The sequence below is a fragment of the Engystomops pustulosus genome, chromosome 2 (genome assembly GCF_040894005.1).
Source record: "Engystomops pustulosus chromosome 2, aEngPut4.maternal, whole genome shotgun sequence".
Taxonomy (NCBI): Eukaryota; Metazoa; Chordata; class Amphibia; order Anura; family Leptodactylidae; genus Engystomops; species Engystomops pustulosus.
In genome coordinates, this window is record NC_092412.1 from 81,730,465 (window position 1) to 81,758,206 (window position 27,742).

A 27,742-nucleotide genomic window follows, 5' to 3' on the forward strand; every position below is an offset into this window, starting at 1 on the left:
GTTTCGACTTACATACAAATTCAACTTAAGAACAAACCTCCGGACCCTATCTTGTACGTAACCCGTGGGACTGCCTGTATGTTTTTTTCAAGCCAAACAATCAGAGCTTCCATTCCTTTCCTATATTCAGATCCTTATAAGCCAGTAGTTTAGTGTGGAAAGTTCCTTCGTTTGTGCTAACATTAGAATTATAGCAATTGGATTAATTGGAACATAAATGAAGAGCACATGGCAAAATAAATAACATTCTGTTGTAATTTTTGAAAAAGATACAGTCTAGAATGTTATTGTATTTCTACATACCAATTATACACATTTTATAAATGTTTCGATTTCTCAAAATGTACATATACTGAAAAATTTTTTATTCAAATGAAATGTGAAGATAGCCACTCGAGAATAGAGGCAACTCAGGAATAAATGAAGTGATTGACTTAATGCAGACTAATGTCTGGCAAATTTTTATGATCAGGAATATCAGGACTGATTCTTAGGATACTGAGACCTCTCTCGCACCAGTGTTTAGTTCTGTCAAAGGAGCTCCATCTGCTAAGTAGTTTATATGCTAAGGTGATGTGTAGAAAGCGGAGCTTGCAGTGGCTCCGCAGTACCTATACAGCATGGTTATTAACCCCATAGCGCAATAAGACGTACCCTTACGTCTTACTGCGCATGGGGGAGTATGAAGAGGGCTCACGGGCTGAGCCCTCTTCATACTCACCGGGCATTTGCTTCATAATGAAGCAAACGCCCGTCGCTAACACCCGCGACCGGTGCTTGCACCGATCGCGGGTGTTAACCCTTTGATCGCCGCCGGCAAAGTTGCCGGCGGCATTAAAGAGCCGGCGGCGCGTGGGCGCCGCCATCTTGGCTCCGATCGTCACTCCCCGTGACGTCACCGGGGAGCGGCAATCCGTTGCCATGACAGCCTGGGATCACACAAAGATCCGAGGCTGTCATGATCGAGGCTATCTATTACAATGTGCGATCTGTAGTATGGCAGTATATGGTAGGATCAATCAGACAACCTAGGGTTAAAGTACCCTAGGGAGTCTGAAAAATAGTAAAAAAAAAAAATAAAAAAAAGTAAAAAAAAAAAAATTATATTAAAAAAACATAAAAATTCAAATCACCCCCCTTTCCCTAGAACTGATCTAAATATAAATAAACCGTAAAAATCATAAACACATTAGGTATCGCCGCGTCCGAAAATGCCCGATCTATCAAAATATAATAACCGTTTTTCACTGCGTTTAACCCCGTAGCGGAAAATAGCGCCCGAAGTCGCAAATGGCATTTTTTTGCCATTTTGAAAAATAGAAAAAATTCTATAAAAAGTGATCAAAAGATCGCACAGTCCTAAAAATAGAAGCATTGAAAACGTCATCAGAAGTCGCAAAAAAATGACACCACACACAGCTCCATACACCAAAGTATGAAAAAGTTATTAGCGCAAGAACACGGCAAAATGAAGAATTTTTTTTCTGTACAGGAGGTTTTAATTTTTGTAAATGTATGAAAACATTATAAAACCTATCCAAATTTAGTATCCTCGTGATCATATTGACCCAATGAATGAAATAGACCTGTCATTTGGGGCGCACAGTGAAAGCTGTAAAAACCAAGCCCACAAGAAATGGCGCAAATGTGTTTTTTCATCATTTTCACTGCATTTAGAATTTTTTTCCTGCTTCCCAGTACACGGCATGGAATATTTAATACCATCACTACGAAGTGCAATTTGTTACGCAGAAAATAAGCCATTACATAGCTCTGTACACGGAAAAATAAAAAAGTTATAGATTTTTGAAGGTGGGGAGTGAAAAATAAAAACGCAAAAACGAAAAAGGGCCTGGTCCTTAAGGGGTTAAACTGTCACAACAAAGGTTGTCTTAAAAGGGCCAAATGTAATTTTATTGCTGTATGAATGAATCTGCTCCTTAACAGTTAAGCCTACTGTTTAGTAGTTACATTTATTCTTATCATTACAATCACCCTTTGAGCATAACCACAAAGCTGAACATATTACTAAATAATCAGACAACAGCATTGACAATTTTTCCCCGACAGTAGTCAATATTCACAATCCCCTCACACGGTAGCCAATAGTCACAGTCCCACCTTTTAGCCAATAGTCATAATGTTCTAGAGTTGCCAATAGTCACAGTGTTTCCACAGTAGCCTTAGTAAGCAATAGTGACATTGCTCTTCAGTAGTCAATAGTCACAGTGTCCCCAGTAGCCAATAGTTACATTGCCCCACAGTAGTCCATAGTAACAGATGTTTATGAAGCTAGTACAGGATTTGCACTGGGAGAGGCCATCAATAAATAACCCAAAAAAAATTAGGTTAGAAAAAGATGGCTTATCTCCTCCATAAACTGCCCCATGATTGTCCATAATTCATAATTCCGCAGTACCTATACAGCATGGTTATTAAACTGTCACAACAAAGGTTGTCTTAAAAGGGCCAAATGTAATTTTATTGCTGTATGAATGAATCCGGTGAATCCGTAATGAAGCCGGTGACGTCACCGAGCTCTCCAGCACACTCACACCTGCGCAACTTCCGTGCGAACTTGGGCAGGCGCCAGTGTGCCTTAGAGCTTGGTGCCATCACTGGCTCTCCAGCACTTCAGAATCCAGCGCACGCACGGGCGCACACATGGTGAGCCATGCCCAAGTGGGGTGCACCCAGATAAATGTTAATATATCTTATAAATCTTTGTTACTGGCTTTATTCTACTAATAAAAATATGTTCCGGCACCAACTCACCCTGAGCTGGTGCCATGTATCTGTGTGTAAGAACTACACTTTTAAGTGGTAACTTTGCTTTAAATAAAATGAATTTAAATATATAATTTGTCCCTTGTAGTCCTAGACTCATTCCACACCTGCTTTTCCACACTTTCCATTACGCTCTCTATTTTAGGAGCGTGTAACAGTAACTAAAGATGGACTGTAAATGTAGAGTTTTCCTATCCGTCCGTTACACTACAGTTATTAATAACAGAAATGATAGTGCGGGCTACTAATTTTCCTCTTTATTTTATTGTAAAAGGGAACAGAACCTGTCAAGCGTAGATGAACTTAGCTTTTACATTTTTAAACCATAAATTCTATTATTGTTTTGGGAATTATTAAAAATTGCAGTATCTATGTCTTTCATGTTAATGTTATGATAATGTTAGTAAACATGGTCTTATTGTTCTTTTTGGGTATTACTTATGTACCAGCAATGTAGAAAACGACTCCTTTTTACTATGTATCTTTTAGATGGATAAGGATCATTTGTGTGAAAATATAATTACTTAGGTTTTCTCTATAATTAGTGTGAAACACCATAGTACTTTCACACATCTTCCTCTTCTGTGATCTGTCATTGCCAAACCTTGAATACCACTGGCGATGTTTCTTTCTGCTTTATTAGCTTCATTAATTGCAAACTGCAGGTCATAACCTTCTATCACGACCTACAGAACAGTGTTCTGCATTTGCTTGGATGTATAGAAAGACAGCAACAGAAGTTTAGGGTCTTTATGGGCTTTGTAATGAAAACTTACTGGGGTCTTTTTGCTTCAAAATTATATAGAGTAAGCAGAACACAGTATTGTGTTTTAATTATATACATATCAATGTCAAAAGAACTTATTATAATTACATGCAAATTATTCTAGTCACTATTCGTAGACATTCATTGTAATTTTTGCTGATTGTCACTTTGCCTAATCTGTCCCAGCATAACAATCACAGGTAATTAAAGGGCAACTTTGTCAGATTACCAGAGATTAGAAGAAGGGAAATGTGTAGATATCTTGAAAGAATAAATGACCCGCTGAAAAAATTTAATGAATATAATGTAATGGTGATATTGACCAAGCTTTTTAATACATAATGAGGAACTAGGGTGGCTTATAATGGCAAAGCTGTCATACCCACTGCATGTTCTATAGTTAATGCCCACATCTATCAAAAGAGACCCTTCTTGCATCAAACTAATTGGGGCACATTTACAAAGGGTCGTGCGCTGCACTTTTGTCGGAGACACACATTCTTCATTGGTAAAATGACTTGCACAGGTATTTAAGAAGTGTCTGAGCTGATATTGTGGCGCATGATTGGGACAGAGCGCCGTATTTAACATTCAAATTGTGTCACATGTCCTATGTTAAAGGTGCACCACAAAAAGATGGTGAACTCTGTCAGACCTGTGTGGGGAAGTGCAGGATTCATGATTTCTGGCGCACGATCCTTGTGAATCGCTGCATGCAGCATTATAGATGGACAATGCACTTTTAGTGAATTCAAGTGACCTGGTAAGTAATGTGGCCCATTATTTGGATAAACTAGTTTTCAGTATAGGACTGAATTAATGAATTTGTGACTTTCCATTTAGGTGCAAGTTTTGGCACAAATTGACTTCAGTCCCACTCTGGTCTATGTTCTGCCACTTTTGATAGCCCATAACATAAGAGCACTGCCAGCAGAATTATCAAGACCATTATTAAGACACCATTATTAACCCCTTCACGCGCTGGCGCTGGATCAGAGCCGAACCGGCATCGGGAAAAACGGGGTGCCGGCTGTAACTAATAGCCGGCATCCCAGTGTAACACCCGCGGCATCTAACATGCATCAGCACGACCGCGGCATCTAACATGTCTCTGGGGGGTCTTTCCCCCACGATCGTCCCCCCGAACCGTTTTTCGGGGGGCACCGATCGCTGCTATGGAAGTGCTGGGGTCCGATCTGGTCCCCAGCACTGCCTGCAGGCACTGCCAGTAAGATGGCGTCTGTGACGTCATCTTACTGGCATAGTGCCAGCCTATGCAAGTGCATAGGCTAACACTGATAATACCCTGCAATACATGATTATTGCAGAGTATTATCATGAACAAGCAAACATATGATTGCTTGGTCATTTCCCATGGTGGAAAAAGTGAAAAAGTAAAAAAAAAATGTTATTCAATAAAAAATAAAGTAATAAATCAATAAAAATGCCCATAAGCCCCATAACATATAAAGAGACATATAACCCCAAAAATGTCTAAATCATAACAAAAACCCCACATATATAGTATCACCGCGTCCGTAACAACCCGTAGAATACAAGTAAATCATTATTGAATCCGTACGATGAACGCTGTTAAAAAAAACTATTGAAAACCCACTAAAAATTAACATTTTTAACTATTCAATCTTACAAAAAATGCCATCAAAAGTGATCAAAAAACATATGTACTCCATAATGATACTGCTGCAAAGTACAGCATGTCCCGCAAAAAACAAGCCATCAACCAGCTCCCAAGTCAAAAAAGTAAAAATGTTATGCCACTTGGAAGACGGCAATGCAAAAATGATAGATTTTTTCCCACATTACGGTTTTATTCAAGTCTGGTATCCCCGTAATCGTATCGACCCATAGAATAAAGCTAACATGATTGTTAGGCTAAACGGTGAACACGAAAAAAAAAAAGTCAAAAATCCAGTACAGAATTGATGCTTTTCTACTCATGCCCTCAAAAACGAGTTCCTAAATTTTCAACAATAGGTGATACCAACCCCAAAATGACAACACTGGAAAAAGCATCTCATCCCGCAAAAAAAAATGCCAGCACATAGCCCCAATAACGAAAAAGCGAAAATTTATAGCCTACAAAAGGGACCAAAGAGGAAACTAAAATCCTGGCAGCTGCAGGTCCCTCCTTCCATTCTGCGCCTCGCTGTGTACCCACAAAACAAGTAACGTCCACATGTGGGGGGTCTCTGCACTCGGGAGAAATTGCAGAACAAATTGTATGGTGGGTTTTCTATTTTTATCTTTTGGAAATGTGTAAATTTTAGGGCTAAATGAGCATATAACCGGAACAATTTGACCAATCTAAATTTCACCGCCATTTTGATTCAATTACTATGAAGATCCCAAGGGGTTAACAATCTTCCTAAAAGCTGTTTCTGATAGCTTGAGGGGTGCAGATTTGAAAATGGGTTGATTATATAGGGGGTTCTTGATGCTAAATATGTAAAATTTCATTCAAAACTGTATTTATCTGCAAAAGACTAAATTCTGAAAATACGGAAAATCGCTATTCGATTTGTAAGCCGAGCGACATCAAAATATATTATCCAGACATTTCAAAAATTATGAAAATGTAAAGTAGACACATTGGAAATGTCATGCAGCAACTTATTTAGGTGGTAAATCTATCTACCTGAAAATGTAATGATTTTGAATTTCAAAAAAGTGAGATTTTTCTAAAAATTCATCATTTTTTCTTTTTTTGGAAAACTTATCAGCCAACATTTACCACTAAAATGAAGTACAACATGTGGGGAAAAAACAATCTCAGAATCGCTTTGATAAGTAACAGTGTTCAAAAGTTATAACCATATAAAGTGACGCAAGTCAGAATCCAAAAAATGGGGCTGAGCCTTAAGCTATAAAATGGCTGCGTCCTTAAGGGGTTAAAGAAAACCAGTATTAGAAAAATTTTACCATTGTATAAAAAGATAGAGCTTACAATATTACCACAATGTTGTACATAATCGTTACATATTCTCCATCTGTACTTACACTGCATGTATATATTGCAAAATACATTTACAATAATAATCCCACAATCCCACACGTGGACAAAATCCAATTTAAAGAATCTGATAGGCAGCAGAACTCCAAAGACAGACATAGAACTGTCCCAAGGAGCCGGTCTAATTTTAAATTCCCCCCAGTGACTTTTACCCAGACAATTATCTTAAAGCATAACTGTAAAGTTACTTACAAATAATAGTTTTAGCATAGCTAGAGAGAGACTTTGATAACAATTCCAAAGATACCTATATCATGCCTCTGGCTTCTTTCTATCTTGAGGTATAGTCTTATATATCTATCATCCCTTCTTATAAAATCATATTCAGCTATTCCTTAAGTAGGCAGTACTTCCTCGTGAAATCAGCTAAGGGCAGTGAGGCCAGAGGATCAAGGGCATTCATGTGAATCAGGGCAGCATGTTTATAATTGGATGACCTGAAGCATGTGATAAGTCATATGCTTGTGACATCACTCAAGGTCCGAAAGCCCTTTCACATGAATTAGGACAGAATGTTTGTAATTGGATGACCTGAAGCATATGATGAGTCATATGCTTGTGGCCAGTGACGTAACTAGGCGAGGCATGGCCCCATATCAGACTTCTGAATGGGTTCCCCCTTACCCCTTAAAAAATATACATATTTATATGCTCACAAATGTGAGTTACAGTTGCATGGTAAACACAGTACATATATAGAGCATAATACAGTATATATATGTATATGCACATCATACATTGTGTAGAAATACAGTGTATACACATCACAGATATAGCATATATACATCACAGATACAGCTTATATAGATCACATATATGTTATATAAATATTATGTTTTACAATGTATATGTATATAATGGTGTACATAATGGTGTCCATTCTTTTGTCAGGTTGGATGATGGGGCCACCTGACACTGTGGGCCCCATAGTAGCTGCTATGGCTGCTACCACTGTAGTTACGCAACTGCTTGTAGCATCACTCCAGGTCCTATTTTCTTTCACTCCACTACTTCTGCCCCTACAAACAAGTCTTTTCTCCAGCCATCCTGTTTCCCATGGTTACCAGAAAGCATGACAAAAGAAGAATAGCTTGCGGGGAAATGGGGTAAAACCTCTGCTAGCCGCTAGACACCTGCTAATTAGAGTAAATTATAGATTTGTTTATTTTCTGCTTAGTGCAGATTTAGGCAAAAGTTTTTATACTTTACAGTTGTACTTTAAGTATCTGTAGACAAATTATTATTGCACCTGCCCAATTAGATAAATATGTCACGGATCAAAAAATCTGATGAATTTTTCTCTCACTTGACATGCATAGTACATTTTGCAAATGACTTTAGAAATTATTTAAATGCATTTTATTTATCTGAATGCTGGGTTTAGGAGTGCAGTGGTTAGTCATACAGCCTTCATGCGTAAGTATGTATACAGATTACCAATTACTGCATAAAACCACTACAGTTCTGAGAAGTAGCAGGTAGATTATATATATTATTATATATTTTTTCACAAAAGGTCTGTAAATTACCTGCTCCGTTTCGTCCGATGTATAACATGCATAGACAGCAAGACAGGCTCTCTTTAAAAGAGTATTCCCACAAAGACAAGATTCTTAAATATACTCAGGATAACAAAATAACACATTCTCTAATTCAATGGTATCAACTAAAATACAGCTTTTCACAGATATTATTCAAATCTGTCTCTATCAGTCCTGGTGTATCGAATTTTGGCTACCCTAGGATCCAACCGTAAATGTTCAGATTTTTATCAGGCAGGACAGATTCTTCTCATGAATTGCTTCACCTGTCTGTTTCACCTCCAGCCCCTCCCTCTCTCCTTTAGAATTGGAGCTCGCACACAGACACTTCCTGATGGCAAGCAGTATCATGCACAGACTTACTCTACAGGCTACAGATAAGATAACGTCTTTATCCAGGGGAATAAAGTGTGTGTGTTATAGATGTAGCAGAGCTGACAATGTTTGTTACAGCTGAGATATAGCAGAGCTGAAGTGTGTGATTGAGAGGGGGTCACAATTTGGAGGGTATGAGACGGGGCCCACAATATGGTGGGTATGAGAGGCGGCCCACAATATGAGTGGGTGTATGAGAGAGAGTCCACAATATAGGGGGGTTTATGAAAGAGGCCCTATCGAGGAAACGATAGGGGGCCTATAATTTGGAGAGTGAAAGAGCGGGCCTAAAATACGGGGGGGGATATGAGAGGGAGTGCACAATATGGGGGATATGAGAAGGGGCACAAATTATGAGGGGGTATGAGAGGGGGTCCACACTATGGGGGTATGAGAGGTGGCCAAAATATGGTGGGTATGAGAGGAGGCCAAAATATGGGGTATGAGAGGGGGCTACAATATCAAGCAGAAACGAGACGAGCCACAATACAAAGAGGAGAGGCCACAAAAATAGGGAGAGATGATATGGGCCACAATATGTGGGAGACATGATAGGTCACAATATGAGGGGGAGATGAGAGGGGCCACTACTTACCGAAAACAAGCATTTGGGTCTAAATACATATATGTTGAGGGAGGAGATTCTCCAAATGCACCTAAAATGCATTTTAAAACACAATTCAATCACATCTGGTGCACATGGTCTTAGGTTACATTCACATGTTTGCACAGCATTTTAAAATACATTGCAAACACATTGTGAAAAATCTCAAAACACATCCATGTTTTTACTATCATTAATACTGATTTGTTTTGGGATTTATTTTGCCTGATGCATTTGCTGGCTTTTCAAATTGCAATGAAAATGCATTCTATAAAACCGGTACCATATATACAGGTACCATATATACTCGTTCATAAGCCGAGTTTTTCAACACAAAAAAATATGCAGAAAAAAAACACTTCGGCAAATACACGAGTGTATAAAAAAATAAACTTCCATACTCCATTAAATTCCTTCCGGTTCTGCCAGATGCTCCCTGCCAGACCTGCCAGACCTCTTCCTTCAGCTCTTCATCTGTAACAAATCAGGCAGAGACACGTCCAAGCGCTAGTGTGCGCCAGTGGGCAGGGCCATATCTTTTACCATATATACTATATATGGTATATATGGTAATATTTCCATGAAGCAGTCGGTGGGCCCCCAGAATAAATTAAAATGGTTGGCCCTAGGTCCCCCAGTCATACCCTGCATCCACCCCAGTCAAAACTGTACCCTTGGCATCTCATTGTACAGTGATCTGCTCATTTGGAGCATGAGCATACAGTTAAAAACTAACAATATGATAAAATATTATGATATATACCTATACACACATAAATATATCTAGATATAAAAGTGATGACTTTCATTTTCTATACATATTTAGGTTCATATTTAGATAGGTGCAGAGGTATATCATGTACCTATTAGATATTTTGACATCAGACATGGCGCACCCTTGACTCTTGTGTTATCTAAAAACAACGGCAAAAAGTTGCCGATTTTAATATTGTTACATGATTATACCCTAAGTAGTGGATTTTTTCTCAAAACACATCTTTCATGACAGCTCTAAATAAAAACAGGTAGTCCACTATAGCAGCATCAATAAGTCATACACTGTGGGATGAATTTATCATACATACCATGATGCTTGTGCGCTTGTGAATGATAAAAGCAACACCCCATGTCACGGCAAACACAACAAGAAGCTTAGACCTCTAAGAAAAATTTTATTGGTATTAATTAAGAATTCTTCATGTCATACTTATTATATGCCATGAAAAACTGTTGCCTTGACAACTATTTTGTGGAACTTGGTTAATCATTACACCACAGAAGGAGCTGACATCTGGTCATTCAAAGTAAGAGGTTTTATGACCATATTTTCTGAACTCTGCAACCCTTTCCTGTCAGAAAGACATTGGGGCACATTTACTAAGCTCCAATTGGAATGCATAAAAAGTGCGTCCCTCCGACTAGAATGGGATATGCGCCCATTCACTAATTGTGTCGCACGCGTGATAAATGTGGCGCATGAGTTGCGCCACAAAATTTTTGCATAAAAAGTGCACAGCGAGGCTAATTGCACAGCTGGTATCTATCATGGCTGGGCGTCCTGAGCAGTCCACAGCAGCACCAGATGCTCCCATTGCCATTTTTCTGGAGCTACTCCGGCAGCAGTGTCCCCAGGTGTACGACTATGCCATCCGCGGAGCACGGGAGATGGAGGCGGCGAATCGGCAAGCCCCCCCAACATCTGTGGCCCCAGGATCTGCTGCTCCGGCCGCTGCTCCGGCCGCTGCTCCGGCCGCTGCTCCGGCCGCTGGTCCGTCCGCTGGTCCGTCCGCTGCTCCGTCCGCTGCTCCGTCCGCTGCTCCGTCCGCTGCTCCGTCCGCTGCTCCTGGGGATCACAGACCACCAGCTGCCGGGGATATGGATACTGGGGGCTCTGGTGCTGAAGATGAGGAGGACCCTGGCCGTGCAAAGAAGGCACGTTTCACGGAACGTGAAACGGAAATATTGGTTGAGGAGGTATTGTGACATTTTTTTAACTTATTTATACTGTTGGTGTTCTGTTCTACTCTTTACCCACCGTTGAAGAGTGTTTTTAATGAAGGTTTTTTTTTTTTTTTGTGGCTTTTGTCTTTTCAAGGTTACCCAAAATTATGACCATCTTTTTGGGAGGCTGGCAGATTCTATTCCCCTGTCAGCCAAACACCACATTTGGCAGGGGATCACAGTGCGGATCAATGGCCTAGGTAAAAATTGCATTTGGAATAGTATTTGAATTTTTTTATGGTCACTTGGATTGTAAATCTTGAAGGTGAGTGGCCTTTATATAATGTTTTTTTTTTTTTTTTTTTCTTTTTGTTTTCAACTTTGCAGGAGTGGAATATCGTTCTGTTCCTGAGGTCCGCAAGAAGTGGTATGACTGCAGGAGGAGGCTGAAGGCAAAGCTGGCGAAGCACAAACAGTCAGCTCGGAGGACGGGTGGTGGCCCTAGTGTGGCCATGCGGATGTCGTGGGTGGAGCAGAAGATTAATCAAACAATACACCCCGATCTTACTGAAGGGATCGGGGATTTTGACACGGATGATCTTGATGTTGGTATGTACGTTTTATTTTATGTCTCTAATACTAATGTTTGGTTTCACTTTCCAAAAATATTTTGCAATCCTTTTTGGAAGCGGCTACTGGGGCGTGGAGTAGCCAGACATGAGGCTACACATTGCGGCTACTCCACGCCCCAGTAGCCTCTTTACTCCTCCTAACCTGACATCATTGGCACGTAGCTCCTCGTAGCTGCGCGCCCTTGTCCGATAAGCCAGAGTACTCCGCATGCGCAGTAGCTTTGGCTTTGTTCCCCAGAGTGCAGGCATTGTCATATCTGAAGGTTCGTGGCACGGGACAGGTGTCTGCTATGCTCACCAAATAATACCAACAACGATGCCACTGCCACCAATGTATTTTATGGGATTAGGCATATATGTTTGCCTGCCCCCCCGGGCAACAAGCAAGGCCCCCCCCCCCCCGGGCAACGAGCAAGGGCCCACCTGCCCCCCCTTTTATTTTCACCCCCCCCCCCTCCTTCTCTTTGTCTTACATGACCGGGCCTGCTGTGGAGTACTTTGGATTTTGTGGACTCCAGCGAGGACCTGTAAATAAATATTGATTAAAATGGCTGACGAGGGTGTGTCTGGTTTTCTTTCTATAAAATTTATTTGTACAATGATGTGTTTGTCATTCTGTAAAATTAGCCATAGTAGTGGTGCTGTTTATTTGACAGTGCTCATTACTAAGGCCTGAACTTACTGTAAAATGGTCATTTTTGTTTTGCACAAATTTACAGTAACGGATATTAAATTACCCCGGTACCCACCGCCACCAGGGGTGCCGGGAAGAGCCAGGTACAAGCCAGCACCTGACCATCTAAAGATGGTCAGGTGCTGGGGCGGCTGCAGGCTGTTATTGTTGAGTTGGAATAGCCCCCTAACAGTGGGCTTTCCCAGATCAGTAATGGCAGGCTGCTGCTGCTTTTTGTATCTTGCTGGTTTTTTAAATTGTTTGGAATACACGTCTTTTTTTTTTCATTTAAATTTAATATATTGATGTGGGGCTCACCCGATTTTTAACATCAGCCAGATACAAAAAAGCAGCAGCAGCCTGCCATTACTGATCTGGGATAGCCCACTGTTAGGGGGCTATTCCAACTCAACAATAACAGCCTGCAGCCGCCCCTGCACCTGACCATCTTTAGATGGTCAGGTGCTGGCTTGTACCTGGCTCTTCCCGGCACCCCTGGTGGCGGTGGGTACCGGGGTAATTTAATATCCGTTACTGTAAATTTGGCCAAAACAAAAATGGCCATTTTACAGTAAGTTCAGGCCTTAGTCATGAGCACTGTCAAATAAACAGCACCACTACTATGGCTAATTATACACAACGACACAAACACATCATTGTAAAAATATATTTTATTGAAAAAAAGCCAGACACACCCTCGTCAGCCATTTTAATCCATATTTATTTACAGGTCCTCGTCGGAGTCCACTGACTACAAAGTAGTCCACAGCAGGCCCGGTCCTTGAAGACAACAAAAAACACACACAAAAACAAGGGGGTAAGGGGCCATGCTCGTGCACTAGGGGGTTGGTGGCCATGCTTGTTGCCCAGGGGGCTGTTGGCCATGCTCGTTGCCTAAAGGGTTGTGGAACATATATGTCTAATCATATAAAATACATTGCCAGCAGTGTAATTGTTCATAGTATAAGTTGGTGAGCATAGCTAGGTTGAAATTCAAATTACTGTGCCTATAGGATACAATGGTGGCAGTGGGAATCGTGTTTGGTATTAGTTGAGCATAGCATACTCCCCTGTCCCGTGCCCCAAACCTTCACATAAGACAAGCTATGAGGAGCTGCGCACCGATGATGTCTGGTTAGGAGGAGCAGTGAGGCTACTGGGGCGTTGAGTAGTCATGACATCTTGCCTCATGTCCGGCTACTCAACGCCCCAGAAGCCGCTTATCAAAAAATACACAATAGGGCCATAAAGATTTTATAACAAAAAATACTGCACGTGAGGATTAGCTCAAAAAAGTGCTTTCAACATGTACTATACATCCACCTACCACCTGTTCTACCTTTCTAGGTATATTCGTGGTGGTAGCTTCCAAGTGTGGCTATCAATTTTAATTTAAGGTTACAGCACTCTATAGTTTTTGAATTGTAATTTACTTTGTTTTATCAACAGGGAGGGCTGCTCCACCCGCGGCACCACAGGCTGCACCACCACCAGCAAATGAGGCTGCACCCGGACCTCCATGTGCTTCGCCAGCCACTCCTCCTGCAGCCATATCACTTGGTGGGTCCAGTGGGGATGATGCTCCTGAAGTTGTGCCCGCTGAAGATAGGCCCATCACACTTGGCATATTTTCAAACTATATGGATAAAAGCCTTGAAGCGATGGGCCTAATTCAGCGGGAACTCCAAAGGCATGGCCGGATGATGGAGGAGGGGTTCCAGCTTATTAGTGGAGATTTAAGAGCTCTCATCAATATTCTGGGACTCCTCATCCACCAAGGAACTGTGGCTCAAGGGGGGAGTGTGAGTGTCCCTCCATTCTCCCCACCCCAGGTCCCCACTGGTGGGGATCCAGTGACACAGGCCAGCCCTGCCCCCAAATCCCAGATTCAGCTTCCAACTGATCAGGATTCGGGGTGCAGTTACGCACCATCGCTGGCAGGTGCACTGGATCCCTCTCCAGTGGGCTTGGGCCCTTCCCCTGAAGCCACGTTCCTACTTTCGGTCAAGGAGGAACTTAGATCCTCGGCTTCAAATCCACCGGGCACATCTGGGAGTTCTGTGGTGACGCGGCGGCAGGCAAAAAGGGGGAAGGGGCCTGTCCGTCGTTCATCACGTTCTTCCAAACCGTAATTTTGTTTTGGTTTTTTTTTTTTTTTTAACTTTATTTATTTTGGTTAACTTGATTTTGATCAAAAATGACAAATAAATTTTTGATCTACTTTGTCTTCCTCTGAGCTGAAATTATTTTACTAAAGAATGAAAAGCATGGATCCATTTTGACATTGCATTTACTTTAATGCAATTCGAAATATACAGACATTAAGGTATCCAAAAAAAAAAAAAATGGGAACTGGCAAATCACTTTAAAAGTAAATCTCAGTGATTTGCCTGCGCCTTAGTTGTCCCGCTCTATTTGTGGGTTCAGCAGACACATCCCCCTGATGCTCTATATGCTCAGTTAAATCTGTTGCAAGGTCAATTTCTAGCCTGTTGGCTGTTGCAATGTTATGTAACATGCAACAGGCTATAATGACCTTGCACACAATGGGGGGTTTGTAGAGCATAGCCCCCCCTGAAAAATCCAGGCAGCGGAACCGACTCTTGAGAATTCCAAAGGTCCTCTCAATGGCACTTCTGGTTCTTCGATGTGCGTGGTTGAAGCTCCTCTCCTTAGGGGTGCTTGGCCGCAAATATGGTGTCATCAACCATGGCAATAATTTGTAGCCATTATCACCTAAAAACAGGACAAAGTAAAGCTAATTAGCTTAATTTCAAAAATGAGGCAGCATTCACACAAACATCTGCCTGCCGGGCGGCCGTGTGCTCCGTGTAATGGAGAGGAGGAGGGGTGACCGCTCTCCATAGCAATGCATGGGGGCTGCCCGTAACACAGGGAAACATAGGACATGTGTTAGCTCCCCCCCCCCCCCCATGTACGGTGTTGCATGTGTGCTGCACCATATTGCTCTGTGCGGCCATTGCCATCTATGGGGACATATGTATGGCCGTAAGTTTGCAGCTGTACATATGTCCCCCATACAGTAGTGTGAATGGAGCCTTAGTCCGAGCTTAGACTGACATTTTTGGATTATCCTCACAATATCCGTTTTTTCCTTGGAATCTGCTTGGTTTATCAGTGCCAATAATGCAAGTTATTTGCATTTGGGGATGTCTTCTTTTTCCACAATATTTTTAACAAAACATGATGGTAGTTAAAGGGGTTTTCCAACAAACGAAAGTTAAGCCGTATCCATGAGATAGTGCCTAACTTCATGATCAGTGCTGAGACCCCCACAGACTGCAAAAATGACTAATGGAGCAGATGGCCGTGCATGCCCATTCAGCTCCATTAATCTCTATGGAGCTGACAGAGATTGGTGAGCGCTGTGCTCGGCAAGATCACTCACCTCCATAGAGATTACTTGAGCAAAACAGTCATGTTCAGCCATCTGCTCCATTAGTCTGACTGAGCGGCGAGGGCTCCATTGGTTATGCAATCTGTGGGGGTCTCAGCACTGATCAGGGAGTTAGGTCCTATCCAGTGGATAGGGCTAAACTTTATTTTGTGGGAAAACCCCTTTAGATTGTGAGGTTTACAAGTTCAGTCACATGTCCATGGACAAAGTAGGTGTTTGTAACTGATACCCCTCAGTATGTATTTGTAAATTAGGCTTAACCCCACACTTTTTTTTCTCTCTCTCTTAACGCCGGTTTCGTCCAATTAATTTCATATGCTGAGAATGTGTTTTGTTTAAATTATTTTGCCTTTTTTTTTTTTTAATTCATTTGTTTGTGTTAACATTTTAGTTTACATTGTGTAAACTTTTGAATTAAAAAGGCAAAAATGTAAACAATACTCTTCTCAGTTTCTGAAAACCATAATTAAAGACAGACCTTATGGAGCATGACCACATTTTAATTGTTTAGTAATTGAAAGAGCATTCACATTCACTTACCAAGCAGAAAGGCGTCCCTGTACAATTCACTCTGGAGCCGGCGATTGAGGCCACAGTGTTCAAAGATAAAGGAATCGTGTGTCGAGCCAGGGTACTTTGCGACCACATTCGTTATGAGGTTATTGTGGTCCACGGTGACCTGCACATTAATAGATCGAAACATTTTTCGATTGCGGTACCGATATTCATCGGCCGCAGGAGGCACCAACGCCACATGTGTGCAGTCGATTAGCCCGATCACGTTGGGCATCCCCGCTACTTGCACAAACTCCGCTTGCGTCCTCCGGATGGCATCAGCAGTTTTGGGGAAGGCGATGTACTGTGTACAGAGCTTAAACAGCTCATCCACTACCTCGTGGAAAAAACGGCTGAAGGTTGGTTGCGAAAAACCAAAACGCTCAGCAATGCAGTGCTGGAAGGACGCGTTAGCCATATAATAGATGGCCGAGACCATCTTGGTGAGTCCAGGCACTGCATGTGACCGTCCTGTTTTAGCCCCGATAGCTACTTCAAGCTTCTCATAGAGGCTTAGGATTGAAGCTCTATCCAGCCGAAACTGCTGATACACCTCCGCGTCCGTAAAATCTGCAAAGGACACACGAGGACGGAACACTCGAGGACGCCTCCTCTGCCTCCGTCTGCGCTGTCTAGCCATGATCCTGTCATTTTGAATGGCCACGTAGAGGATCGGAAGCATATCCATTGTCCTAGAATTAAGAATATGGAATATTATTTTTTTTTGCTCATATTGGCAGATTGGTCAGATAAGGTATGTTACTTTGTGACTAATTTAAACTTACACTAAAAATTTGTTTAATCCCAATTTGTGGTAAATACTAAACACATTTTTAGTTTTTCCGGGGCCTCTCTAACAATTTGTATACATTTTTTTAATATTTGAATTTAAAAGTGTGACTTACCTTTGCAAATGCTTTTTTGACGAGTGTTTGTCTTCTTATTACCAACAATCTCCACTCCTGTTTTACAAATTGTATTGTTATTTTTTCCAAAATCAATCCTTTTTTGAAATTTATATGTGAACATTTACTTACCTTTTTGCTAAATTTCAATGGATTTATTGTGCACAATCAACAGTCAACTTTTCCAATCTCCTTCAGAACCCTTGACTCCTAACTCTCTCCATTTTGTTTTTTTTTTGGAAACCATTTTATATTTTTTCCCTAAATTGTGTCGCACACACCTTTACCTTGTTGCCACAAGCATAATAGCAATCAGTTTACTCATGCGACACTTTTGTGTCGCGGTTTGAATAGTGTCGCAATTCTATTTTGTGTTTGCGCGCTTAAATATGCGCGCCCCCGTTTGTGACGCACGCTATTTAAATTGTGGCGCACGGCTGGTTAGATTGTGTCGCGCGCTTCTGCCATTTTCCAGCTTCAATCCTTGGTTTAGTGGCGCATGCACGGCGGATTTTGGCGCGAAATATTGAAAATCTGACGCCAGCAGCAGCGTCATAAATAGAAGCCACACCTGCAACTACAGCAGATACCGTGCACAGCAGCCAGGGAACAATACTGAGAATTGTAAGTACCCAAAAACAACACAAAATACACCCAAAACAAGGCAAAAAAAGGGGAAAAAGCCCCAAAAGAGAGATAAGAAGGGTGGATATACAGGGCAATGTAAAGGACAGTGAAGAAACACAAGCTAATGGCACAGCACATGTTGCAGGGTGATCGCATCGTCAGAATTACATGAGCTTAACATCATAACTTCTAATCCCTTCACGTAGATCTATATTGTCGTGAACGAGGAGGGAACAACCTTTCGAAAAGCAAGATGGCCACATCCTCAGGTAAAGCGCTCAATACATTTTAGATAACTCCAAAAGAAACCTAGAAATGCAATGTTCACACAGAGTTTTCAATTATGGAGTTTTAAATTCAAAATCACAGTATTACCTAAAAGAAAATGTCAAAATGATTTTTACAGCAAAAAAGGTTGATATGTGTCATCACCAAAATATAAACATTTACATCAAAGTATATGGTCATGGGCGCATGCGTCACTAGCTACGCTTTGAAGTGCAGTGCTAGCGCAATGGGGGCGCACCCTGGGCTGGACACATTTGCAAATGCATTGAAAGGCATCTCCTGGTTAAGCAATCACATGCGTTACACTGGACACACTAATGTTTTTTTTTAGTGAGGCCCAAAACCATGCACTTTTAAACGCAGGACTAGCGCTGTCACCGTGTGATTCCGTTTTTGGCCAATACACATGCATTTAGTTGAAGCCCTTAGCGCTCTGCACGGTAGCTGTACTGCACTGAGATGATGCCGGTTCTGCTCTGCACAGGAGCCAAACCGCCATCGGGGGTTGCGGGATGTCAGCGTTAATCTACCGCTGACATCCACGGCTAACACCCGCGGTCGGAGTGGGCTCCGATCGTGGGTGTTTATTCCGTTAAATGACGCGACCGCACCATTTCACATGCCTTCCGGGGTTCTTTACCCCACGATCGGTGCCCCAGCGATGTTTTTGGGGGCGCCAATCGCTGCTATGGCACCTCTGGGGTCCGATAGGGGCCCCAGAGAAGCCTGAAGGCAGGGCCTTTAAGATGGCGTCTGTGACGTCATCTTAAAGGCAAAGTGTCAGCCTATGCATCTGCATAGGCTGACACTGCTAATACCCTGCAATACATGAGTATTGCAGAGTATTATCATGAAGAAGCAATCAGATGATTGCTTGTTGATGTCCCGTGGTGGGTCAAGAAAAAAAAAAAGGTAAAGAAAATGTTTTTCGTGAAAAAATAATTTAACAAATCAATAAAAATGGCCATAAGCCCCAAAAAATATAAAGATACAAATTACGCTCAAAAAAGTCAAAACAGTCCGTCACAATCCATAGAATAAAACAAAATAACTATTGGACCCATATGATGAACGCCATAAATCAAAAAATTACAAACCCGCCAAAAATTCTGATTTTACCTATTATATCCCACTAAAAATGCAATAAAAAGTGAACAACAAAACATATGTACTCCACAATGATACTGTTGCAAAGTACAACATGTCCCGCAAAAAACAAGCCAACAACCAGCTCTGTAGCCAAAAACGTAACAATGTTATGCCACTTGGAAGACGGCGATGCAAAAATGAGAGATTTTACAACACATTAGCATTTTTTTTTCCAAATTTATTAAAACTTAAGAAAAAATATTCATGTCTGGTATCCCCGTAATCGTATCGACCCATAGAATAAAGATAACATGATTATTAGGCTATACGGTGAACACCAAAATTTTTTATTTAACTAATCCAGTACAGAATTGATTCTTTTCTACTCATGACCTCAAAACAAGTTCAAAATTTGCTACAATAAGTGATACCAACCCCAAAATGGTGACACTGGAAAAAGCATCTCATCTCGCCCAAAAAATGCCGTCACATGGCCCAAATAACGTAAAAGCGAAAATTTTATAGCCTTCAAAAGGGGGCAACGAGAAAACTAAAATCCAGGCAGCTGCAGGGCGCTCCTTCCCTTCTGCGCCTCGCTGTGCGCCCATAACACAAGTAATGTCCACATGTGGGGGGTCGCTGCACTCAGGAGAAATTGTTGAACACATTTTATGGTGGCTTTTTGCTTTTTATCTTTTTGAAATGTGTAAATTTTAGGCCTAAATGAACATATAAGCAACAAAAATTGACCATTCTAAATTTCACACCCATTTGGATTCAATTACTAGGAAGATCTCAAGGAGTTAACAATCTTCGTAAATGCTGCTTCTGATATCATGAGGGGTGCAGATTTGAAAATGGGTTTGTTATATATGTGGTTTAGATGCTAAAAATATTACAATTCAGTGAAAACACTATTTATCCTCCAAATTGCCAATTTATCATAAAATATATATATTTGTAAGCTGCGCAACATCAAAATTAATTATCGAGACATTTTTTTAATTTATGCCAATGTAAATAAGACGATTGGAAATGTTATTCTGCAACTTATTTAGGTTGAAAATCATCTGCATGAAAATGCAATGATTCAAAATTTTGTCAAGGTCACATTTATCCCAAAACTCAAGTTTGTGACATTTTTTTGGGGAATCAAAGCAAAAAATATCAGCCAACATTTACCACTAAAATGAAGTACAAGATGTGTGGAATCGTTTAGATTAGTAAAAGTGTTCAAAAGTTATAACTATATAAATCAAACCATATCACAATCCCAAAAATTGGGCTGAGCCTTAGGCTAGATTCACACTGCTGTTGCCCGCCCGTACCGTAGCGGGCAACGGCCGTGTACGGGGAGAGGAGGAGGTGAGCGTAGCTCCCCCCCGCCCCTCTACATAGGAAGTAATGGCGCACGGCGCCGTACTACGGAGAAAGATAGGACAGGTCCTATCTTTTTCTGGGGTACGAAGCGGTTCGGTGCGGCACGTGTGCTGCACCGTACCGCTCCCGTAGTGCGCCATGCGCCCATTGCCGTCTATGGGGGACGTATATCGGCCGTATATACGTCCCCCATACAGTCGTGTGAATGTAGCCTTAAGCTGTAAAATGGCTGCGTGCTTAAGGGGTTAATACACAATGCAAAGACTATGAAAACACACCATGAGAAGAAGGCCGAAGACGCCAGACATGTGATAGGCAACACAAATTCCGAGATCACACAAGATCAGGGTAAACCCAATGCAAATCTTTGAAACAAATCTATCATAAATAAGTTTTGAATTTCATATTGTTAAAAATATCAAATATCTTGCGTTCTTGTATTTTACAGATGAAAGCCAGGCAGGCACCAGCAGCGGCAAGAGAAAGCAGAAGAAGAGCGCCCCTTTTGATCGAGCAGAGCTCGTCGCTTTGATAACCATCTGCGACGAGCGGGGCTACGACCTGCTCCGTGAGACTGGTAGCTATAAAGCAAAGACCAAAATCATGGAGCAGGTCCAAGCCCATCTGCTCGAGAAATACGGCCGCTACCATTCCGTCCGGCAGTTGCAGAAGCGGTTCTCGGACATAAAGGTCCGTGAGGAGCACTTTTTGGAGCGTGTCCGAAGCCGGAACCGCTCTGCAAAAGGTTAGAAGATACAACTTGGTTCTCTAAGTAATGACATGTCTGTGCATTTTTTGATGATTTCTCTTTTTCTTTCTAGCCGGACGGGAGAGGGCACCGGCCGTAGAAGGGGCCTCTTCTTCTGCTTCTGTTGCTGCTGCTGTTGTGGTGGATGTTGGGGACGACTCTCCCCCTCCACCAAGCCCTGTGCCACCTGGCCAAGAGGTAAAGACTGGCATCCTTTTAGGAATCTAAGATGTTGAAAATGTAATATATACTAATTAATTTGTAATTAGTATTAATTTATATATATATATTTTTTTTTACAGGATCTTGCTGTGGCTCCGGAGGAGGAGATGGTTACCCTGGTGCTGGAACCAGTGGAAGACCCACAGGAAGAGGTCCAGCCACCAGAGGTAGCCACCACAGCAGTGGCCGAGGGTCTTCAGATGTCCATCGGTGAGCAGCTCCTCCATGAAATGGAGCTGCTCAACCGAAAGATGGACATTCTGATGGCCCATTTCGAAAGGTTGTTCCACCCTCCTCGTTCTTAATTTTGTGGGTAACCATATGTGTTTTTTTGTTTAAAAGATTTTGTTTAAAAAACATTTAAAAATTTTAAAAAAAAATTGAAAAAAATGAAAAAATTGAAAAAAAAATTTCAAAAAGTTTGGAAAAAAAACAAAAAAAAATATTTTTGAAAAAAAAAAAAAAAAAATGTTTGAACCAAAAAAAAAAAAAAAAACCATTTTACCATGATTATCCCCCAAAAAAGGCAACGGTGTTTGAAAAGTTGTCTTTTTACCATGATTATCCCCCAAAACAGGCAACGGTGTTTGTAAAGTTGTCTTTTTATCATGATTATCCATCAAAACAGGCAACGGTGTTTGTAAAGTTGTCTTTTTACCATGATTATCCCCCAAAACAGGCAACGGTGTTTGTAAAGTTGTCTTTTTACCATGATTATCCCCCAAAACAGGCAACGTATTTGTAAAGTTGTCTTTTTACCATGATTATCCCCCAAAACAGGCAACGGTGTTTGTAAAGTTGTCTTTTTACCATGATTATCCCCCAAAACAGGCAACGGTGTTTGTAAAGTTGTCTTTTTACCATGATTATCCCCCAAAACAGGCAACGGTGTTTGTAAAGTTGTCTTTTTACCATGATTATCCCCCAAAACAGGCAACGGTGTTTGTAAAGTTGTCTTTTTATCATGATTATCCATCAAAACAGGCAACGGTGTTTGTAAAGTTGTCTTTTTACCATGATTATCCCCCAAAACAGGCAACGGTGTTTGTAAAGTTGTCTTTTTATCATGATTATCCATCAAAACAGGCAACGGTGTTTGTAAAGTTGTCTTTTTACCATGATTATCCCCCAAAACAGGCAACGGTGTTTGTAAAGTTGTCTTTTTATCATGATTATCCATCAAAACAGGCAACGGTGTTTGTAAAGTTGTCTTTTTACCATGATTATCCCCCAAAACAGGCAACGGTGTTTGTAAAGTTGTCTTTTTACCATGATTATCCCCCAAAACAGGCAACGGTGTTTGTAAAGTTGTCTTTTTACCATGATTATCCCCCAAAACAGGCAACGGTGTTTGTAAAGTTGTCTTTTTACCATGATTATCCCCCAAAACAGGCAACGGTGTTTGTAAAGTTGTCTTTTTACCATGATTATCCCCCAAAACAGGCAACGGTGTTTGTAAAGTTGCTGTAAATCAATAGCATGAGATGTATTTATTAAGGTATCAGTATTTTTCTTTGATGTCTGAATATAAACAAATGTAATGTGATTTTAAAACAGTGTTTGAATAAATTATTAATTTTTGCATAAAAATGACTGTTTATTACGTTAACTTCCAGAATAAAACAGGGGCAGCAACACACTGGTGGGGGGGGGGGGGGGTGTTTGTTGACATAAACACTGTTGGGGGTTTATGGTGACATAAACACTGGGGGGGGGTGGTGACATAAACACTGGTGGGGGGGGTATGGTGACATAAACACTGGTGGGGGGGGGTATGGTGACATAAACACTGGTGGGGGGGTATGGTGACATAAACACTGGGGGGGGGGGGAGTGCAGGGTCACACAGACACTTTGGCTAAAGATAACTTACATGATGTGGGCAGCTTGGTGTATTTTGCTGGGTTCACACCATATTCTTGGTCTAGGCTCAGCGTTATATGTCACTAAAGCGGCTGACGTGTTACTTTTGTGTATACATTGGCAAATAGTTGCAGACGGCGGCTGGCCTTTTGCCTCCATCTGATGCTAAAACTTTAAATCAAGGACTAAACGTTTGCAAAAGTTAACAAATAATTTTTAATTATATTGCATCAGTAAATTCCGTAAAGCTTTACAAATAAATATACATCTTTCCACTATGTAGCCTCCACAAGAGCAATGTATGCTGGGTGGCATGTTGGCTCATTAGTTAGCATTACAGCCTTGCAGCCTTGTGGACCTCGATTCGAGTGACATCCAGGTCAACGTCTGCACAGAGTTTGCATTTCTCTCCATGTTTGTGTTGGTTTCCTCCAGGTCCTCCGGTTTCATCCCACGCTCAAACACATACTTGCAGGTTTTTTAGATTGGGAGCCCCATTGGGGACAGGGAACATTCTGATAAGGACTGATTATTAATTCTTATGTGCTCATCGGAGGCAAGGGATGCCTATGTTAATCAAAAGCATTGTTTTGCATCCTTATTCACTTTTGTCAATCACTTGTATCACTCATCATGAGATAGGAGCAGGGTGGAATACACATACATCACACCATACCCCTTTAAATGGGCCAGGAGGAGAGAGCATACCTGCAGACCTATCCCTTTAAGTGGAGCTTGTGGATGGAACCTAGCTGCAGACCCATCCCTTTAAGGGAGGCTTGAGGAGGGAACCTAGCTGCAGACCTATCCCTTTAAGTGGGACTTGAGGAGAGAGCATACCTGCAGACCTATCCCTTTAAGTGGGGCTTGAGGAGAGAGCATACCTGCACACCTATCCCTTTAAGTGGGGCTTGAGGAGAGAGCATACCTGCACACCTATCCCTTTAAGTGGGGCTTGAGGAGAGAGCATACCTGCACACCTATCCCTTTAAGTGGGGCTTGAGGAGAGAGCATACCTGCACACCTATCCCTTTAAGTGGGACTTGAGGAGAGAGCATACCTGCAGACCTATCCCTTTAAGTGGGGCTTGAGGAGAGAGCATACCTGCAGACCTATCCCTTTAAGTGGGGCTTGAGGAGAGAGCATACCTGCACACCTATCCCTTTAAGTGGGGCTTGAGGAGAGAGCATACCTGCAGACCTATCCCTTTAAGTGGGGCTTGAGGAGAGAGCATACCTGCAGACCTATCCCTTTAAGTGGGACTTGAGGAGAGAGCATACCTGCAGACCTATCCCTTTAAGTGGGGCTTGAGGAGAGAGCATACCTGCACACCTATCCCTTTAAGTGGGGCTTGAGGAGAGAGCATACCTGCAGACCTATCCCTTTAAGTGGGGCTTGAGGAGAGAGCATACCTGCAGACCTATCCCTTTAAGTGGGGCTTGAGGAGAGAGCATACCTGCAGACCTATCCCTTTAAGTGGGACTTGAGGAGAGAGCATACCTGCAGACCTATCCCTTTAAGTGGGGCTTGAGGAGAGAGCATACCTGCACACCTATCCCTTTAAGTGGGGCTTGAGGAGAGAGCATACCTGCACACCTATCCCTTTAAGTGGGGCTTGAGGAGAGAGCATACCTGCACACCTATCCCTTTAAGTGGGGCTTGAGGAGAGAGCATACCTGCAGACCTATCCCTTTAAGTGGGGCTTGAGGAGAGAGCATACCTGCACACCTATCCCTTTAAGTGGGGCTTGAGGAGGGAACATAGCTGCAGACCTATCCCTTTAAGTGGGACTTGAGGAGGGAACATAGCTGCAGACCTATCCCTTTAAGTGGGGCTTGAGGAGAGAGCATACCTGCAGACCTATCCCTTTAAGTGGGACTTGAGGAGAGAGCATACCTGCAGACCTATCCCTTTAAGTGGGGCTTGAGGAGAGAGCATACCTGCAGACCTATCCCTTTAAGTGGGGCTTGAGGAGAGAGCATACCTGCACACCTATCCCTTTAACTGGGGCTTCTTGTTTTTCAAAAGCAACATTCTCCAAGTAGGATCCTAAGCAAAAGAAAATTGCCCTGACATTCACCTCCTTCAGCCCGGTGTATATGAGTGCACGTCTTGCGACACAATTCGGTTTTTTAAATTCGGGGGCTTGTCCGAATCATTCGGGTATTTCGAAAACCACGCCCCCTTGTTTTGGCGCACGGAACTCGGCGCCCGTGCGACACAATTTAGACCCGTGCGCCAGAATCCCGGGGCTATTCAGGGAACATCGGCGCAAATCGGAAATATTCGGGTAACACGTCGGGAAAACGCGAATCGGGCCCTTAGTAAATGACCCCCATTATCTTACAGATGACTTCCACCAACAGCAGATCCAGCTTTACTTGTTCTTAACAAAATCATGTCTTGTAGTTCAAATGATACAATAAAATCCATCCAAATAATGTGATATGGTCAATCACTTTTATAGGTAATCCTTAATTTTATTCAGTAAATAATATCATGTTGTAAGAAGAGAACAATGATTTAGGCATTCGATTTCTCCAGCTGAAGAGCGTCAAAACAATCAGTCTTCTCTAATTAAAACTCTTTACTTCCTGAATATACTCAGGTTGATATTTTGTTGCAACATATTTCAACCAACCAATTTTTCTCCTGGTGAAAGGTGAAGACCTTTCATCTATTTTTTAATTTCCACCAATGATTTTCCACCTATCTAAATATCACCCTCCCCCCCCCCTAAAACCACAACCAACACCTCAACATACCCATTAACCATCAAAACATAATTTAAGTGTGTAGAACTGAACAACCTTTTTCTAGCATCCCCTTAAGCAAAGTAAGGCCTCTTTCACATTGGTATTGATGCTCAGCTTGAGTTGCCATCCGTTGATTTTGTCTCCATTGTGTCTGCGTTTTTCTTCTGTTTTTTTCTCTGTTAAGCATCCGTTTGGTCTCCGTGTCCGCAAAAAAAAAAATGAAGGTTTAAAATTGTAAACATTATTCTTGGTTCAGCTTCATCAGTGAAAAAAAAAATGGATGTTGCATCAGTTTTTTCAGACCCATCGACTTCTATTACCTTCCATGATCCTCATCAGTGAAAAAAATAGGAAGTTTCTTATTTTTTTCCACTGACAACAGATCCGTGAAAATACAAGCCAATGTAAAAACACCCAAAGAAATAAAAGGATTTGTGAGGCATCCGTGGAAATCACTGAAAAACAATGCCAATGTAAAAGTGTGAGTTGGAGAAAGAGTGAGCTAAACATGTCCTCTCCTACAGATTTGCAATGCAGCTACAGATTCTGCACGGACATTTGTGAGACCTTGATGGTTCCACAAGCAGGTGAGGTAACAGGTGTACAAATATATTTTAAATAGTTATGAGTAATTTTATCATACTCAGAGTTCCAGACAAATTTTTAGAGACAGCTGACAGCAGTATAACTATGTGAAATGCTGCATTATTCAGTATCAGCACAGAAACTCAATTTTGTTCAAATTTAATGTTCTCAGTTCTATAATAATCTACTTACTCCTTATAATGTGTTTTACAGATGAAATGCATCCAAGAGTAACTCATCAACATATTGTACTTTAGTCTATAAAAGAGAAACCAAGGCACCGCTCATAGAAACGAGTGATTGTAACTCTCACATTCAGCAACTAATATAAAATAATGTTCTGGGATCCTGTGATCATTTAAAAAGTTTCTGAGCGCACTTGTTTATGTGTTCCTATTAGTACTGATTATACCTATGTCATAGTGATATATTAAGTCACAATCTGTAAAGACAAGTGTCCTATGTCTTCATTGCTGAGATAATATTTGCTATTAAGTTCATTGCAGGATAATGTTAGAAGCGATAAGGTAGAAAAAATTAAGTGCTGAATGAGTTCAAAGGAAAAGAAAACACACTTCTATCATTGGATAAGAACTGTCATCACAAAGACATTGAGACAAAAATAATCCACTTGCTTCACAATTTAGAAAAAGAATATAAAATTGTTATTTAAAAGTTAGATCAGATTTTCATATGGTCAATATTTTAGGCCAGTACAGGTACAGCACTGTAAGTGACTGTGGTATTTTTAGGTGCACAGTTACAGGACATGCTGTAAGGAGCAGAAGACTTGTTGTGTTGAATTCTGTACCAATTTGTCACAGTGAGAAGGTTTCTGTAGCTGATGGAGAAGAATAGTCATCTGCGAGAAGCCACCAAGATAAAGACCAGGACAGGTAAAAGGCCGGAGCTACAACTAATGTATAATGTAAGTGATGTCTATATCTGCCTTAT

At 41.5% G+C, this 27,742-nt stretch overlaps 1 protein-coding gene across 1 annotated transcript; it reads right to left on the minus strand.

The window, feature by feature from the left end:
* Positions 1–14,718: 14,718 nt before the first annotated feature.
* On the minus strand, positions 14,719–17,014 carry LOC140117036 (putative nuclease HARBI1). Its single transcript, XM_072133470.1, has 2 exons — positions 16,312–17,014; positions 14,719–15,089 (listed from the first exon to the last, which is right to left on the minus strand). Exons 1-2 carry the CDS (start codon positions 17,012–17,014, stop codon positions 14,719–14,721), a joined length of 1,074 nt encoding a protein of 357 aa, XP_071989571.1.
* Positions 17,015–27,742: the final 10,728 nt, after the last annotated feature.